Source organism: Onychomys torridus, chromosome 19 (genome assembly GCF_903995425.1).
Source record: "Onychomys torridus chromosome 19, mOncTor1.1, whole genome shotgun sequence".
NCBI classification, from domain to species: domain Eukaryota; kingdom Metazoa; phylum Chordata; class Mammalia; order Rodentia; family Cricetidae; genus Onychomys; species Onychomys torridus.
Window position 1 is genome coordinate 63,690,753 of NC_050461.1, and position 16,646 is coordinate 63,707,398.

Here is a 16,646-nt window from a genome sequence, read left to right on the forward strand (position 1 = left end):
TTCCTGTTTTGGTATCATTAATCTGATGGTTATTAGATCACAATATAGACAGGTACCTATGACAAAGTCAAGGATTTGACTCAAGAAACAACTCAAGTGGAAATGTGAGAGCCAAAGTTACATTTTAAGTTTTCATTTCTATGCCTTAGAAATACACTAAACAAAAAAAAATGCCTCTGATCTACAAGACCCTTGCCCAAGTACAGGTAATTCCTGAAATGCTGGTGGCTATTTTTTATGGAATATAACAAGCCACATGTTTTCACTCCCCTAAATATGTTTTTTGACCCATAACCTCTGGATGTGCTTGGTTGCATGTTGGTGTGAGGTACATAGGCAAGAAATAGTCAGGGTATATGGTTACCTATAGTTGGACCTGATGGGAAATGAAATGTATTATGGGTTTTCATTCTGAAGTCCTTGTCATACTTTATTCTGGTCTATTTTCCAGGAACCTGTGTATGGACCTGGCCAGAGCCTTCCACCTGGCCAGTATTTAATCTTGCTTCAAATTTGGCTTTAAAGTGTGATAGTAGTTTTATATGTTATTGCTGTGATTAACAATATAAGAACCCAACAGGAAGAAGATTTACAGACCATTTCACTTAAAAAATTGAGGCACATAGTTTCAATAAAATATTTGCAAAAAGAATTCAGGTATACATCAAAAATATCATTCACCATGATCAAGTTAACTTTATCCCAGAGATTCAGAAATGGTTCAAAAAACATTAGCTAATAAATATAATGAACTATATTAACAGAAACATAGCACATGATCATTGTCTGGAACCCATGAGATGGTGTTGTTGCTTGACCATGTTCCAGCATTTCAACATTGTAGACCACACTTCTCCAACCCCTTTTTACTTTCACCTTTTTTTGTTATTTATTATATTTGTGTTTTAATTTTACACATCAGCCATGGGTTCCCCTGTCCTCCACCCTCCCTCACCCCATGCCCTCCCCTCCATTCCTATCTCCTCCAGGGCCAAGACTCCCATGGGGATTCATTTAAACCTGGTGGATTCAGTACAGGCAGGTCCAGTCCCCTCCTTCCAGGCTGAGCAAAGTGTCCCTGTGTAAGCCCAAGGTTCCAAACAGCCAGCTCATGCACTAAGGACAGGTCCATGTCCCACAGCCTGGATGCCTCCCAAGCAGTTCAAGCTATTCAATTGTCTCACTTATCCAGAGGGTCTGATCCAGCTGGGGGCTCCACAGCCATTGGATCATAATTCATGTGCTTCCATTCATTTGGCTATTTAATGATCCTCATTATTAATGCCTTTCCATTTGGGAAATACTTTGCAAGCTGTGGTAAAGGATGGAAATGTGTACAATGGTAGCTCTCTAAACAAAATAATTTGTTGGAAAAATTCCCCCCCATTTCAGGACCAGAAATCCCTCCTAATTACACCAAGAACAGGAAAGTTAGAGATTTACTAGACACACCTGTTCCAAAGGTTGAAATGTCTACAATTCAGGTCTAGACCCTGGTACTATTAAGGGCAAGAGTTCAGTTAATAAATATAGGAAAATCAGAATGGCACCATAGATTGGAAAAAAAACAGTAAGACATCAGGACCTTCCCCAATGGGAGTATTATGAGGATAACAGGACCATTGGGTAAGACTAAGAAATTTTAGTATAGTATCTGATACCCAGAAGACCTTTTTCCAAGGTCAGGAGTTTAGATAAGGGTCTACATTTCTCTAGGCACCTGAGGAAAATCTCTGCTTGCTAAAACAGTCATTCTCCTACCTCAGGTAAGGGGAAACTGTAGCTTTTTTATTAAGTTATGATTGGTGCTTATTGTCACGATTAATGCTAGATTCCTCAACCCCTGATCTCAAGCCACATCCCAGCTCACATGCCCCTTTTCTCCTATTCAATTATATGTGCAAATGTAGACCATAAATGGTGTACTCTTTTTTTCAGTTAAATGCTGATGGAAGCCATCCTGATTCACCCTCATATTGTGTCATCTCTTCTCCTACCCAACTCCACACATTGACTTTGTGACCCATAGACTCCCTAAGCAAATCTTCAGCAGATCATTCATTAGATGCAGAACACTCCTATTACAATAATGCAACATCCTTTCATGACAAAAGTCCCAGAGAGATTAGTGATAAAAGGAACAACAATAAACACAATAAAGGCAGTTTACAGCAAATACCCAGCCAACATCAACCTAAATGGAGTGAAACTCAAAGGAACTCTGCTAAAATGAAAAACACATGGCTGTTCACTTTCTCCAAACATACTCAATATAGTACTTGAAGTCTTAGCTAGACCAATAAGGTATCAGAAGTACATTGAGAGGAAATAAATGGGAAGGGAAGAAGGTAAATTATCTTACCTGCAGACAATATGCTAGTATATTAAATGGACCCTAAAAATTCCAATGGAAATTTTTCCTACAGCTGACAAACTCTTTCATCAAAGTAAATGCATACAAAATTAACAGAAAATTCAGTAGCCATCCTGTATACAAATGACAGATGATATAAGAAGGAATTAAGAGAACCACCATCTTTCACAATAGTCTCAAATCATACAAACATCTTGGGGTAACAACCAAGGAAGGGAAAGACACATATAATAGAAACTTAAAGACATCTGAAGAAAGAAAATGAAGAAGATATCAATAAATGGAGAGATATTCCATCTCTGATTGTTAACCAGTAGGACTAACATACTAAAAATGCATACCCTATCAAAAGAAATCTACACATTGAATGAATTCCAACACAAGTCTTCAGAGAACTTGGAAGGAAGATTTTAAGATTTATGTGAGAAAACAAAACAAATGAAAGCAGGATAGCTAAAACAATCCTGAGTAATAAAAGAATAGTCACCGTCCAGATTTCAAAGTGCCTTAAAAGCTGTAGTAGTAAAAACAACGTGACATTGGAATGAAAATGACACTTTGATAAACGGAATAAAATTGAGCAGTTAGTCATTAATCTACACATGTACAGACAACTGCTTTGGATAAAATGGACAGACACACACACCAGACAAAGTACTGCAATGATGTGGGTAATACTGGGTGGCTGCATGTTGAAGAATCCAAATAGATCCATATTTACCACTATTTACAAAACTCAACTCCACATAGATCAAGGACCTCAATCTAAAATTAGATAAACTGATCTGATCCATATAGAAGAGAAAGTACGGTACAGTCTTTAACTCTTTGGTACAGGAGTAGACCTTCTGAGAACACCATTAGCATGGGCACTCAGATGAGCAATCAATAAAATGAAACCGAAAAACCTCTACAAGGCAAAGGAAACCATCATTTGGACAAAGAAGCAGCAAATACAATGTGAAATTTTTTCTATCAACTACACATGAGGTAGAAACTCAAAATAACTGGATATCAAGGAGATAATCCAATTAAAAATTGTTGTCAGAATCTTAACAGAGAATACTCTCTCATTTTGAGTTTTTTGTTTTAGTTTAATGAAAATAGGTAATTTTCTCATACAACATATCTTGATTATTGGCTACTCTCTCTCTACTCCTCCTAGTCCTTTATCCACTCCCTTCCCCTCAGGATTCACTCTTATTCTGTCTCTTATCAGAAAACAAACACAGACTTCTAGGAGTTAACAACAAAATTGAGAAATTGAAATATGGTAAGATGAAATAAAAACCATCACATTGAGACTGGACAAAGTGACCAAACAGAAGGAAAAGAGACTCAGAAAAAGTCACAAGAATCAGATACCCATTTATTACCACAATCAGGAGTATAAGAACGAGTAATCTGAAAGTTATACTAATTATACAGAAGACCTGGTTCAGACCCATGTAGCCTTAGTTTATGCTGCTGCAGTATTTGTGATTTGATTTGAGCCTGGCTCAGTTGATTCAGAGGGCCTTTTTCTTTTGATGTCTTCCATCCTCTCTGGCTCTATGAAAATGTGGTCTACATGAATTCTCCAAATAACAGGGGAGACAGTGTCCCAACTGGTCATTGCATGTCACCAAGTGAAACTCCAGTATTGGGGTTGGGTTACAACTAACTGAATTGTTGGCCCAAAGGAGTCCTATGGGAACTGAAAAGCCACCTGGGCTATTTCCAAGACAGTGGACTATTTTCCGTAAACTGACGTCAAGGCCCCATTGCAAAGGCAACACCTATACTTATTGAACACACCACACAGAAGTTGACATCATGCCCACATAGAGCCTTCATTCATCTGTTCTAGCATCTTTGGTACAGGAAGTTACTCTGCATGCTACCAAAAAAAATGTGGGCAACCAAGCCAGACACCAATACTTTATTTAAAATAGTATATTTCCTGCAAGATATGCCAAGGACAATAATGCCACAAAGCCTGTGGACATAACTGAACATTAACTGATTTGACTTTAGGTCTACTCCATGTGAAAGAACACAAACTTTCCACTGTTTATATCACCATAACAGAAAAAAATATAGTTCTTGGATCTTGGGTCTAACCAAGAGATGCTTATCTTAAAAAAGAAAAAAAATGATAAAATGACTCCTAAACGTATTCTGCTATGCTCATGGATCAGTGATATGTTCAGCCATTATTAGAGAAGCTTCCCTCTTCAGCAAATCAAAATAAGTACTGAGATCCACAGACAGACATTACACAGAGACCTTGAATACTAAGCCCTTAAATGGAATGTCACCATCAAATTTGTCCCCTCAAAGGTCTGCGAATCCAGTGGAGGAGGAATCAGAAAGACTCTAAGATACAGAGCTGGTGGAGGACACTAAGTAAACAGGCTTTCTAAATCAACATGACCAAAGGTCCTCAGCAAACATATTATGGCTTCCAGCTAACTGTTTTTATGGGATTCCTGAGGTCCAAATGTGTAGATCTCTAATTCTTCTGCCTTCCTGTGGGGGTCTTTGTGTTCTGGTGGATTGTCCTGATAAACTTTTATGTTTTAGTTTTGTTTTATCTTATGATACTTTATTTTGTCATAATTCAATATTATCTCTTAGAAGTTTGTTCTTTTCTAAGGACATACAGAAAGGCAGTGAGTCCAAATGGGAGAAGAAGTAGGGAGGTCCTGCAAGGAGTACAGGAAGAGAAACTGTAATCAGGATATACTATGTGAGGAAAAAAATATTTTCAATAAAAGGAAAAAAAATGGTCATGAAATCATGCCATCAAGGTGATGTGTAGAACTTTACAAGATCCAGTTTGAGATAAACACTATTTTTCCAATATTTGTGATTTAAATCCTATGCTGCTGCTCATTCTAATGCTTTATTGGGATTTTCCATATCCAATCATTATACACTGTCTATAGCAGTTGGTTTTTGCTGCAACAATGGGAATGAACTTTAGTGTGTGATCACATATGACTGCCTGAGCAGAAAATATTTTTATCTTGGCATCTACAAATACATTTCAAGAACTTTATGTATATCACAAGATACACATTTCTGAGCCATATACAGGAAAACTTTTATCAGAGAAAAAAGAGAGAAAATAAAAAGACAAACCGACATGAATAAAGTTTGATGGCTAAGGGAAAACATGAAAGGAAAAATTTCAAGGAAATAAAAAAGAAAAAAGGGGCAGAAAACCCTCCAAAAAGATTGACAGCACATTCGCGGACCATACTGTCTATATTCAGAGAAAAGACTACAGGTCTGCAATTCATGAAAAGAGGGAGAACAATTATGATGTCATGACTGATACTGAAGCATAGGGCTAGTCAATATAATTTAGGGGTGGAGACATTTTCATTGTTAACATACAGAAAGGGAGACATGGAGAAAGGAATCCAGGATGGCTTTATTTATATGAGCAATGTTCTAGCAAATCGGCAGTTGTTTCATTCTGTTTTTTTTTTTTTTAATCCTGAAAATATTATAGCATATATTTAAGTGAATATTATTTAGTACTTAATGTGGTGGGTATTGTGTTCTCAAAATATTGTGTGTTCCCTGAAATAAACTTATCTGGGGTCAGAGAACAGGATGGCCACAATATTAAACATGAGGATAGGCAATGGTAGCACAGGCCTTTAATCCCAGGGAGTGACAGCAGAAAGTAGAAAGATATATAAGGCATGAAGACCAGAAACTAGAAGCATTTGGCTGGTTCAGCATTTGGCTGGTAAAGCTTTTAGGCTTTGGAGCAACACAGTTCTGCTGAGATTCATTCTGGATGATGACTCAGAAGCTTTCAGTCTGAGGAAACAAGACCAGCTGAGGAACTGGTGAGGTGAGGAAACTGTGGCTTGTTCTCTGATCTTCTAGCATTCACCCCAATAACTGGCCTCAGTTTTGATTTCATTAATAAGACTCTTTAAGTTCCTGCTACAAACTTCCTGACACTCAAAGACCAGCCCCCAGCTCCCATCCACCCAGACACTCATGTGGACCAGAGGTGAGTGCCTGGACTCACACCCAAAGAGGCCCTCACCTAGGTCCCAGCCCTGGGCACCAGCCATTCCAGGGAAGACCTACCCAACTTGGCAGGGCCAGACCCCCCAACCCCACCGGGAAGGTTCCGCTCTCCAAGACTCTCCAGTGGACCCAACAACCTCCATGCCCTGCCCTCACACCCTTCTGCTGGAGACCCCAGCCACTTCCAGAGACTTAGAAACCAGCCCCCAGCTTCCATCCTGTCCCAGAACTCCCATCTGGACCAGATGTGAGTGCCTGTGGTTATAGTCAGAGAGGACCCTGCTTCTAGGCCCCACCCCTTGGTACCAGCCATCCTGGGAAGTCCTGCCCAACTTGGCCCCAGTTTCTGCCATTTGGCAGGCCCTATGGGAATGTTCCCCTTTTCAAAGACTGCTGGCAGACCCTGCAACCTCCACACCCTGCACTCACATCCTTCTGCTGGAGACCCCAGCCACTTCCTGAGACTTAGAAACCAGCCTACAGCTTCCATCCTGCCCCAGAACCCCCATGAGACTGGAGCCCCCAGTTCCCATCCTGCCCTGAAGCTCCAATCTGGAAAAGATACAGAGATCCAATCAACTTCCTGAGACTCAGGACAAGCCCCAAGCTCCCATCTGGCCAGCACTCACATCTGGACCAGAGCTCCCATCTGGACCAGAGCTTCCAACTGGACCAGAGAGAGGCTCCCTAAATCTGTCATCTCTGTCTGGACCAAGTGCACTGATAAGACCAAGAACCAATCCACAAGGAGATGGACAGACATCAAGGCAGAAGTACATACAACAAAATAAAGAGCAATACAGCATCACCAGGACCTAGCCCTTCTCCAACAGCTAGACCTGAACATCACAGAATGGAAGAAGCAGAAGAAAACAACCTTATAAATAACATTATGAAGAGGCTAGAGCCTTGTATAGAAGAAATAAAAAATAAAGTGGAGGAACAGACAAACAAAAATGGGAAGAATGCTATAAAAACTAGAGGAAAGGACAAATAAAGCAGAAGACAACAATAAGTACCTGAAAGAAAATCATGAAAAAGCAATGAAAAATGGAAAAAAGAAAGCATCTTCAACAAATGGTGCTGGCATAATTGGATGTCAATGTGTAGAAGGCTGCAAATAGATCCATATCTGTCACCGTGCACAAAACTAAAGTCCAAGTGGATCAAAGACCTCAACATAAGTCCAGTTACTCTGAACCTGATAGAAGGGAAATTAGGAAGTAGTCTTGAATGCATTGGCACAGGAAATCACTTCCTAAATATAACACCAGTAGCACAGACACTGAGAGAAACAATCAATCAATGGGACCTGCTGAAACTGAGAAGCTTTTGTAGAGCAAAGGACATAGTCAACAAGACAAAGGGACAGCCTACAGAATGGGAAAAGGTCTTCACCAACTCCAAATCTGACAGAGGGCTGATATCCAGGAATATATAAAGAACTCAAGAAATTTGACATCAAAATGCCCAACAGTCCAATTAAGAAATGGGCTACAGAACTAAACAGAGAATTCTCCACAGAGTAAGTTCAAATGGCTGAAAGACAATTAAGGAATTGCTCAACATCCCTAATTATCTGGGAAATGTAAATCAAAATGACTCTGAGATACCACCTTACACCTGTCAGAATGGCTAAAATCATAAGCACAGAAGACAGCTTATGCTGGAGAGGATGTGGATCAAGGGGAACTCTCCTCCACTGCTGGTGGGAATGCAAGCTTGTACAGCCACTTTGGAAATTAATATGGTGCTTCCTTAGATAATTGGGAATCCATCTCACCCAAGACCCAGCTATTGCACTCTTGGGCATATACCCAAGGAATGCTCAATCATACCATAACGGCATTTGCTTAGCTATGTTCATATCAGCATTGTTTGTAATAGCCAGAACCTGGAAACAACCTAGATGCCCTTCAACTGAAGAATGGATAAAGAAACTATGGTACATATACACAATGGAGTATTACTCAGCAGAGAAAATGATGACATCATGAGGTTTGCAGGCAAATGGATGGATGTAGAAAAAATCATCTTGAGTAATGTAATCCAGAAACAGAAAGACAAACATGGTATATACTCACTCATAGGAGGATACTAGATGTAAAACAAAGATGACTAGACTGCTACTCACAACTCCAGGGAGACTACTTAGAAAACAGGACCCTAGAAAACAGATCACCCAATGACAAAGAAATGGATGAGATCTACATGAACAACCTGGATGACAGTGGGAGTAATGAAGGGCAAGGTTTGAGGGATAGAGAGCTTAGGGGAGCAGGAGCTCTGAGCTGGATCAAGAACAGAAAGGGAGAACAAGGAATAACAGACCATGATAAATGAAGACCCCATGAGAACAGTAAGAAGCAAAGTGCTAGAGAGGTCCTCAGAAATCCATGATGATACATCCACTGCAGACTACTGGCAATGGTTGAGAGAAAGCCTGATCTGACCTAGTCTGGTGATCAGATGGCCACACACCCTAACTGTCATGTTGTGAACTCTCATCCAATAACTGATGGAAGTGGATCTAGAGGTCCTCGGCGAGCCCCCAGGTGGAGCTCCAGGACTCCAATTGTTGAGAAAGAGGAGGGACTGTAAGAGTGTGAATTGTTGAGACCAAGACTGGAAAAAGCACCGGGACAAATAACCAAACTAATGGAAACACATGAATTACGAATCAAAAGCTCTGGAGCCCCTAACTGGATCAGGCCCTCTGGATAAGTGAGCCAAATTAATAGCGTGAACTGTTTGGGAGGCACCCAGAGAGTGGGACCAGGACCTGTCCTTAGTGCATGAGCTGGCTGTTTGGAGCCTGGAGCATATGTGGGGACACTTTGCTCAGCCTGGAAGCAGGGGACAGCACCTGCCTGTACTGAATCTTCCAGGTTGAGCAGAATTCCCAAGGGAGTCTTGACCCTGGAGGAGATGGCAATTGAGGGGAAGTGCTGGGAAGAAGGCGCAGGCAGGTGTGTGAGGGGGGAGGACAGGGAAACCCATGGCTGATATGTAAATTTAAAATACAAATATAATTAAAAAATATTAGAACTAAAAAAAAGAAAATGTTCTATATAACCTAAGGAGTTTAACTAAAATATATTTTCTCACATACGCCAACCATACTTATGAATGGAGTTAAGCATGATTTTTCAGCTCTTGCATATAGTATGGACTGATGAAATCTAGCTACATTTTTTATACCTATATTTTTCCAACCTCTTCTAGCTTGGCGTTTTAATGCCATGACAACAATGGGTTTTATAGGTTAACAAAACAATAATTTATTTAACATACATACATGATAATTTATTCAATAAGTCCCTTACTGTGGTGGTTTGAAAAAGAATGGCCCATAGGGTCATGTTTGAATGCTTAGTCGTCAGAGTGTCACTACTTGAAGGATTAGGAGGTATGGCCTTGTTGGAAGAAATGTACCACTGTGAGTGGGCTATGAGGTCTGAAATGCTCAAGCCCAGTCTCCTTTTCTTACTGCTGCTTGTTGATCCAGAGGTAGAACTCTTGGCTCCTCCTCCAGCACCGTGTCTGCCTGTGTGCCACCATGCTTCCTGCCATGCTGATAATGGACAAAACCTCTGTGGGCAAGCCCCATTAAATGCTTTCATTTGTAAGAGTTTTCGTGGTCATGGTATGTCTTCACAGCAATAGAACATTGACTAAGACACTTACAATTGAAAATTAAAAATATTTCCAATTTTATACTTTATAATCAAGAAATTTGTATAATTTTTATAGTATCCTTGATTATTTCAGAAGAATATTTTCTAGGAAGAATATATGAATGTTTGTGTACTGACTTTAGGCTGTAGGATCTGTAGGATCTGACACTTGAAGCTTCAATAAACCATAAAGTAAAGATTATTGGAAAAAGATCCTCCATGCTGAACATGTACAGTCCTTTTGTGATTCTTCCCTGAAGTACAACCCTAGTTACACTGCATTTATATTAGCATTATGAATAATCTGGAGGTCATTAAAAGGGTATGGGAGAATTATATGATGATTATATTCAATTATATGATGGCTCTGTTTTGTTTCATGTCAAGAACATGAGCGTATGCAGTTTGATATCTGTAGAAAGCTTCAGAACCTGCTCTCAGAGCACCATGGGAAGACTGCATATGCACCTGCACTCCAGGAGTATGCAAAAATTGATATATTTTTCAGCAGTATAAAAGATAATGTTCCTTGAAAACATAAACTTTTAATTTTATTCTTTAACTTATGACTTTCATTTGACAGAATTGGATTGCATATCATTATTATTTTAATTTCCCATAATTTAAAATAACAGCCTATATTTGAAATAATGATGGACTTTCATGTCGCTAAGTGAGTTCAGATGATTGCTGCCAAGCCCTAAAACCTGAGTTTGATCCTTTGATCCCTCAAATCCACTTGGTGCGAGAAGAGAACTTACTCTCCCAGGGAGTTCTCTGTGAGTGGAGACACAAGTGCAGTAGTACTTGCACGCACTCTTTCTTCTTCTGTTTTCTGCCCTTTACATTGTGCTTAAAAAATCTTGTAATATCTTGAGATATCAAAACTGCCTAAGTGTACCTTTTATCATTTAAAATATTTCACCTTATATTTTTCTTGATATTAATTGACTACCTGAAATTTATTTTTGTGTTTTACCAACTATGCTCCCCTTGGCTTTTACTATTTTGTTTGTATAGATAATAACATGACTCAGATATGTCAATTCATTTTAACTATGTGGTTTTAGTTTTATGTCAGATTTTGCTGTGTTGTGTAAGATGCCTTTTTGCCTCAGCAATCCTGACCTGGGGTTACAGGTATGCTCCCCAACACCTGACTCAGTATGCTTTAGCTGAAAATAGTAAATGCACCTTCCAACTGGAACTGCCTGTGTGAACTCTGTATTTTATCCAGAATCAACTGAGGATGTTATAGATGCATATTTAGATGCCACTTCCATATCTGAACAAAGATTTATCACTGTGATAATGTTTTTATTTTATTTCAACCAAAAGTAGATACTCTGAACTGGTCATTTAGTTAGCATTTTGTATGGTTCCAAAATCCTGTACAGTGAATGCTTTTTTTGGCATAATGTTTTGTAACTGAAGAATTGTCCCTCCATCATGTATTGATTACAGCTTACAGGATTACAATTTAGAAGACCATCCCAAAGCACTTTCAAATAAAACAACCATTCATACATTCATCCACAGCATACTCCAGAAGTATGGGCAGAAGGGACATACTGTTTGTTATCGGAATAGATTTCTGTAGTAAACAGAGCAGTGTACCACTTCTCATTAAATATCTATAATGTCACTGTGGAGTCTTGTTGATTCCACTTTACTGAACAATGAAACTGAGACTTTAAATAGTAAAATAAGTCACAGAACTTAACATAGGAAACAGTAGAAATAATGGAATCCTTCTAATGACATGTTTAGAGAACATTTATCCTTTTTAAAATAAAAATTTATGTTATTCAATATTCTACTAAACAAAGAAAATTTGAAAATTCTCTACAGAAAATTCATTATCTGAGTGGTTATAAAACATGGCACTTATTAACTTGAAGAACAGAACCCACTTAGAAAATTCTCTATCCTTTGTTAATCAATGTGATTATTGTCTCAGATAAACTTGAATTCACTTAAAAAAATTTTGATGATATAAAAAAAAGATCCTGCTACAGCTTAACCATTTGCACATCTCAAATAACAAAGTTTGCATCTCTATCAGAACAAAATATTATGAATTTTGATGTATATACAAGGTGCTGCTTTTCCAGCTTAAACATAAACTGTCAACAATTCGTTAAAAAAAAAGGAGGCTATAACTTTCAGACAAAGCAAGGAAGGTATATGGGAGGGCTTAGAGGAAGAAATGAGAAGCAAATAATTGTAATTGTATTACAATCTCTCTCTCTCTCTCTCTCTCTCTCTATATATATATATATGCATTACCATTATAAAATATTTTTGATCGACATGAAAGCACATATATATGCCATTTAATGTATAAAATGTCTACAAAGGGGTTGTATCTAAAGAAAAATATATAAACTATTAAAATCTAATTGTCAAAGATAATCTTATCACACAAAGATTTTTAATCAATCGATTAACTCAAGAACTGTATATACAGGTCATTAGATTTTCTTTGAAATATCAAGTTAATCATATTTATTTCTGTAAATTTGAAAGAAAAATACTCCCATGGATACATAAAAAAGATGCTATTCAGTTTTGTTTTATAAGGATATGAGCCACTATACATAAATTGGACCATATGAAAACTAGTGCTGTGAAGCATAATGCTAAACCAGAGCTTATATATTTTTGAAGTTATGATAATCATGATAAACATACTTATGCATGTAGGAAAATATGACAAAAACCACTGATGAAAGAACATACTTATGTGTATGGAAAAATTTGACAAAAAACTAAAGGAGAGAGTATCCAGGAAGTGTGTGTGGAGGAGAACAATGCTTTTTAAAAAGTATATATAAATTTTTCATACACCTAAATAATACATTTAATTAGAAGCATGAAAGAAGTATTTTACCTTTGCAGTATATATGCCTTTGTGAGTCTCATCCTGTATAACATTATACATTTAGTAAATTTGTTACTGAAAGCATACATTAATCTTTTGTAGAAAAATTTTCCTTCCATATATATAATTTTATTTTATCTCTGATGTCATAAGAAGTCAAGTCATTTGACACACCACTGTATTCTTATAATGAAGAACAAGAAAAGCACTCAAACTCACATAATAGGAATGATTACTTTGCAGTCATATATTCCATGCTGCACAATCAAGAAAGCAATGCACACTGATGCAGATTGGTGAGTGAGCTGGTGACATTAGAGAGTAGAGAAAAAGAGGAGCTATACTTCTATTTAGCAAACTACGAAGCTGAAGACATCAATTCTGGATTTTTGCTATGTCACTTATAATATCCCGTGACTGTTTACATCTGAACATTTTCTCTCCTAAACTTTCCATGATCTGATGACTTAACATCCTACCAAGGTTTTAGGAAACACACAGTAGGGTCACAATGACCACAATCCATTCTACTACTTGTTTGTTATTGTAATTTTTCATCCACTGATTCTCAGCATGATTTTGATCATGTGTTTCTTTGTTCCCATGTTGTATACACAATTAATTGTGAGTATCACTATTTCACCTCCAATTGTATGGAACCCTACCTCTGTGGAATCATAATGGAATAGAGAATGACTTATTTCTTTAAAAAAAACACCTATGATTATTTCTTGTTAACCAGACCAAGGAATACAGCCAGACTTGGATGACTCTATGACTTAATTTTGCATATATAGGACAGGCTATCAAATAGCTCAGAGCGGTGACCATCAATATGGTATGTCTGATGACTAAATTTATAAAAATGCAAGCCTGTAAAATGAAAACCTGCCTGAGAACCAAAGAATATCAGACACAAACTCTGATGCAGGTGAACTGTTTTTGCAGAAGTACTCCCGAATTCTAATTTTGACATTTGGAACTTGGTATTAGCTGCATAGAAAATACAAGATTTGTCTTTCAAGCATCACATCAGGCATTTTGAATCCATTGCTTTTAGTGGCATTACCTTGTCTTACTTAAGCAAATTCCAATTTGAATGCCCTGAAGTACTGGTCAACCTTTGTTGAAGTCACCCTTCTTCTAAGCATCTAAAACATAAAGCATGTGGCACAATACACACGACAAATTAAGACTATGAGATTATAATTGCCACATGTGGAAGCAAAGATTCATTAAAAAAATTCTTACTTCCCATCCGAGAGAGAAAATAAACAAGAATACATAATTAAACAAGCATATCAGAATTAAAATGGGATTATTATGCTAAAAAATATCATGAGTATGGGAGTTTGAATTTGTACATACCATATAAAATAGGAATTTTGAACTCTAAGAATTAATAAAGAACAAAAGCACTTACTGTAGGTAAAAGTCCACGTAAAAATTTGGCTTAGTGTCATCAGGGAGAGTTTTGCCTGTGTAAAATGTATGAAGAGGGAAAAATGCACCTATCACCACATCTCCTTCATGGTGAAATTCTTCTGTGATTCTGAAATAGCACTCAGAGCTGCTATAGGCCCACAAAAGAGTAGGAATCTGCAGAAGCCAGGGAATAAAAATCCAGGAGAACATTCTACTAATACATGTGTCTCCACACCCATACATCTGCTGGATGCAGACCTCTGTCCAGCAGATTTGTACTCAGCTAATATGACTGCGGGCATGTGTACTTCGAACTTTGCTGATGAGTGAGGCTGTCACAATTATTAACCCTAGATCTTTTCACTTCCATTGAGAATTCTGAAACTCTCTCTTCCCTTAGGCTCTGCATCTGGGGCTCTGTATTTATCTGAAAAACAAGCTGTGAGATATGTTTGTGGATCTTAGTCTGTAGCCACAGGCACCATGATTTCAGCCAAGACAACAGACACGAAGAGCTCAGGGATGACATCCTCTTGGGCTGATTTGACCCCAAGTGTGAAGAAAGAAACTTTTCATGTCAAACCACACAGCTAATGCTAACAGGTTATATTGGAGAATGCCTTCTAGGGGAAAGGACAAGAAAAGGTCCATGCTGGGCCTATATAGTAAAAAATAAGCGGATATTCAGGCTCTCCAGAACCAATGATAACCTATGCAACTGTTCTCTGACTATTGTCTGTGTGAGTCTCAGAATTGCCTTCTATGATACAGGTTCATCTGCAGATCAACATGATGCCTACAACTCAATTTCTTTCTCCCTTTGGTAGAATGAACAACTCTGTCTTATTTTTTGTATTCTTTAATTTCAAATGAGCCCCTTACTCTCTGAGCAGAAATCAAGTTTCCTGTTTACAGTCTGAGCTCTGAGCTTGTGTACTAAAACTGTCTTCTTTCATTCTTGGTAAATGTCCAGTGAGGGCCATGGTCTCATAATCCATCCATGCATCTAGAGGTGTCGGTTCATTTATCTTTTACCATTTCCTTATAACATGAGGATATGTGAGAAATTCTTGTCTTTCCTCCATCAAAGATAAGAGCAGAAAAGCATCTAAATGCCTTCTACCACCAAATATATTGAATGAAACGATATTGAGCAGGGCTTTACTTTTATAAACTAATCAAATAAGACTTTTTAATGCAGGATTCCCATTAGACTTAACCATGTGTGTATTGGGGAAATGGCCTAGGAACATGGCAGGACACATTATTAAATAATTTTCTCTTAGTGTTTTTCTGACACACCTCTTTTTCAGTGCGTGAAATGAGTGGTCATGAAAACATAATATATGTGGACGTAGCAAAAACTGTACAAGAGGAAAATAGAACTTGGCAAACTGTTGCTCACAAATATTTTTGGATAAATTGGAGAAAAAGTGTTTAGATAAACAAGATTAACTTGTCAGACAGGTTCTAGTACTGACTGTTAATGTGCAACCATACAGCACTGATCTCCTCATCTCTTCAGCAAGGGACAGACCAGTTCTACTCTGTGCTTTCCTTCATGTCTTTAAGTTCTTGAGTTAAAAAAGGTACACTTAAAAGTTTTACATTTAGGGACAAGCATTGGTGGCACATGCCTTTAATCCCAGCACTCTTGAGACAGAGGCTGATGGAGCTCAAGGTTAGCCCAATTTGCAGAATGAGTTTCAAGACAGGCTCCAAGAGAAACTCTGTCTCAGAAACGTCTAACTTTTAGGACTAACAGTCATACTATATTGTGATTCAGACCTAACAAGAATATGTAACTTATAAAGAATTTCCTACCAAAGGATTCTCAAAATTGTTTAACAAATATTTCAAAATTAACCTTTCCTCACATTATCAGAAATACTGGATCATAGGTCTGCTTGACGAGTACATTTGTCACTCTTAGAGTTTCAATACATATTACATCAGACGGTGCTCCTCTGCAGTTCTATGTGGCAGAGAATCTACCAGTGGATTTGCAACTCAAATTTCATGACCATACCCAGTTGCTCCACAGTCCATGGGCAAAAATCTATAGATAAGATCGTGATGTAGAATTGTGTGCATTACCCCTCAAAAGAATATGAAAATTTCCTCCTTGTAATTTTCCCAGGTTTCACTAAAGGAGGACACTAACAAAATTATATTTTAATTAAAAAATATAATCACATAGACACACATACAGAGACACACACATATATAATAAGTAGTTCATCATGAA

General features: G+C 37.9%; 1 protein-coding gene across 1 annotated transcript in view; it reads right to left on the bottom strand.

The window, feature by feature from the left end:
* The window catches only part of LOC118570490 (vomeronasal type-2 receptor 116-like), a 54,939-nt gene extending 40,331 nt beyond the window's left edge, over positions 1-14,608 (bottom strand). The window contains exon 1 of the mRNA XM_036169019.1: positions 14,397-14,608. Coding sequence (XP_036024912.1) covers positions 14,397-14,608 — 212 coding nt within the window. The remainder of the gene's footprint in view (positions 1-14,396) is intronic.
* Between the last annotated feature and the right edge of the window lie 2,038 nt (positions 14,609-16,646).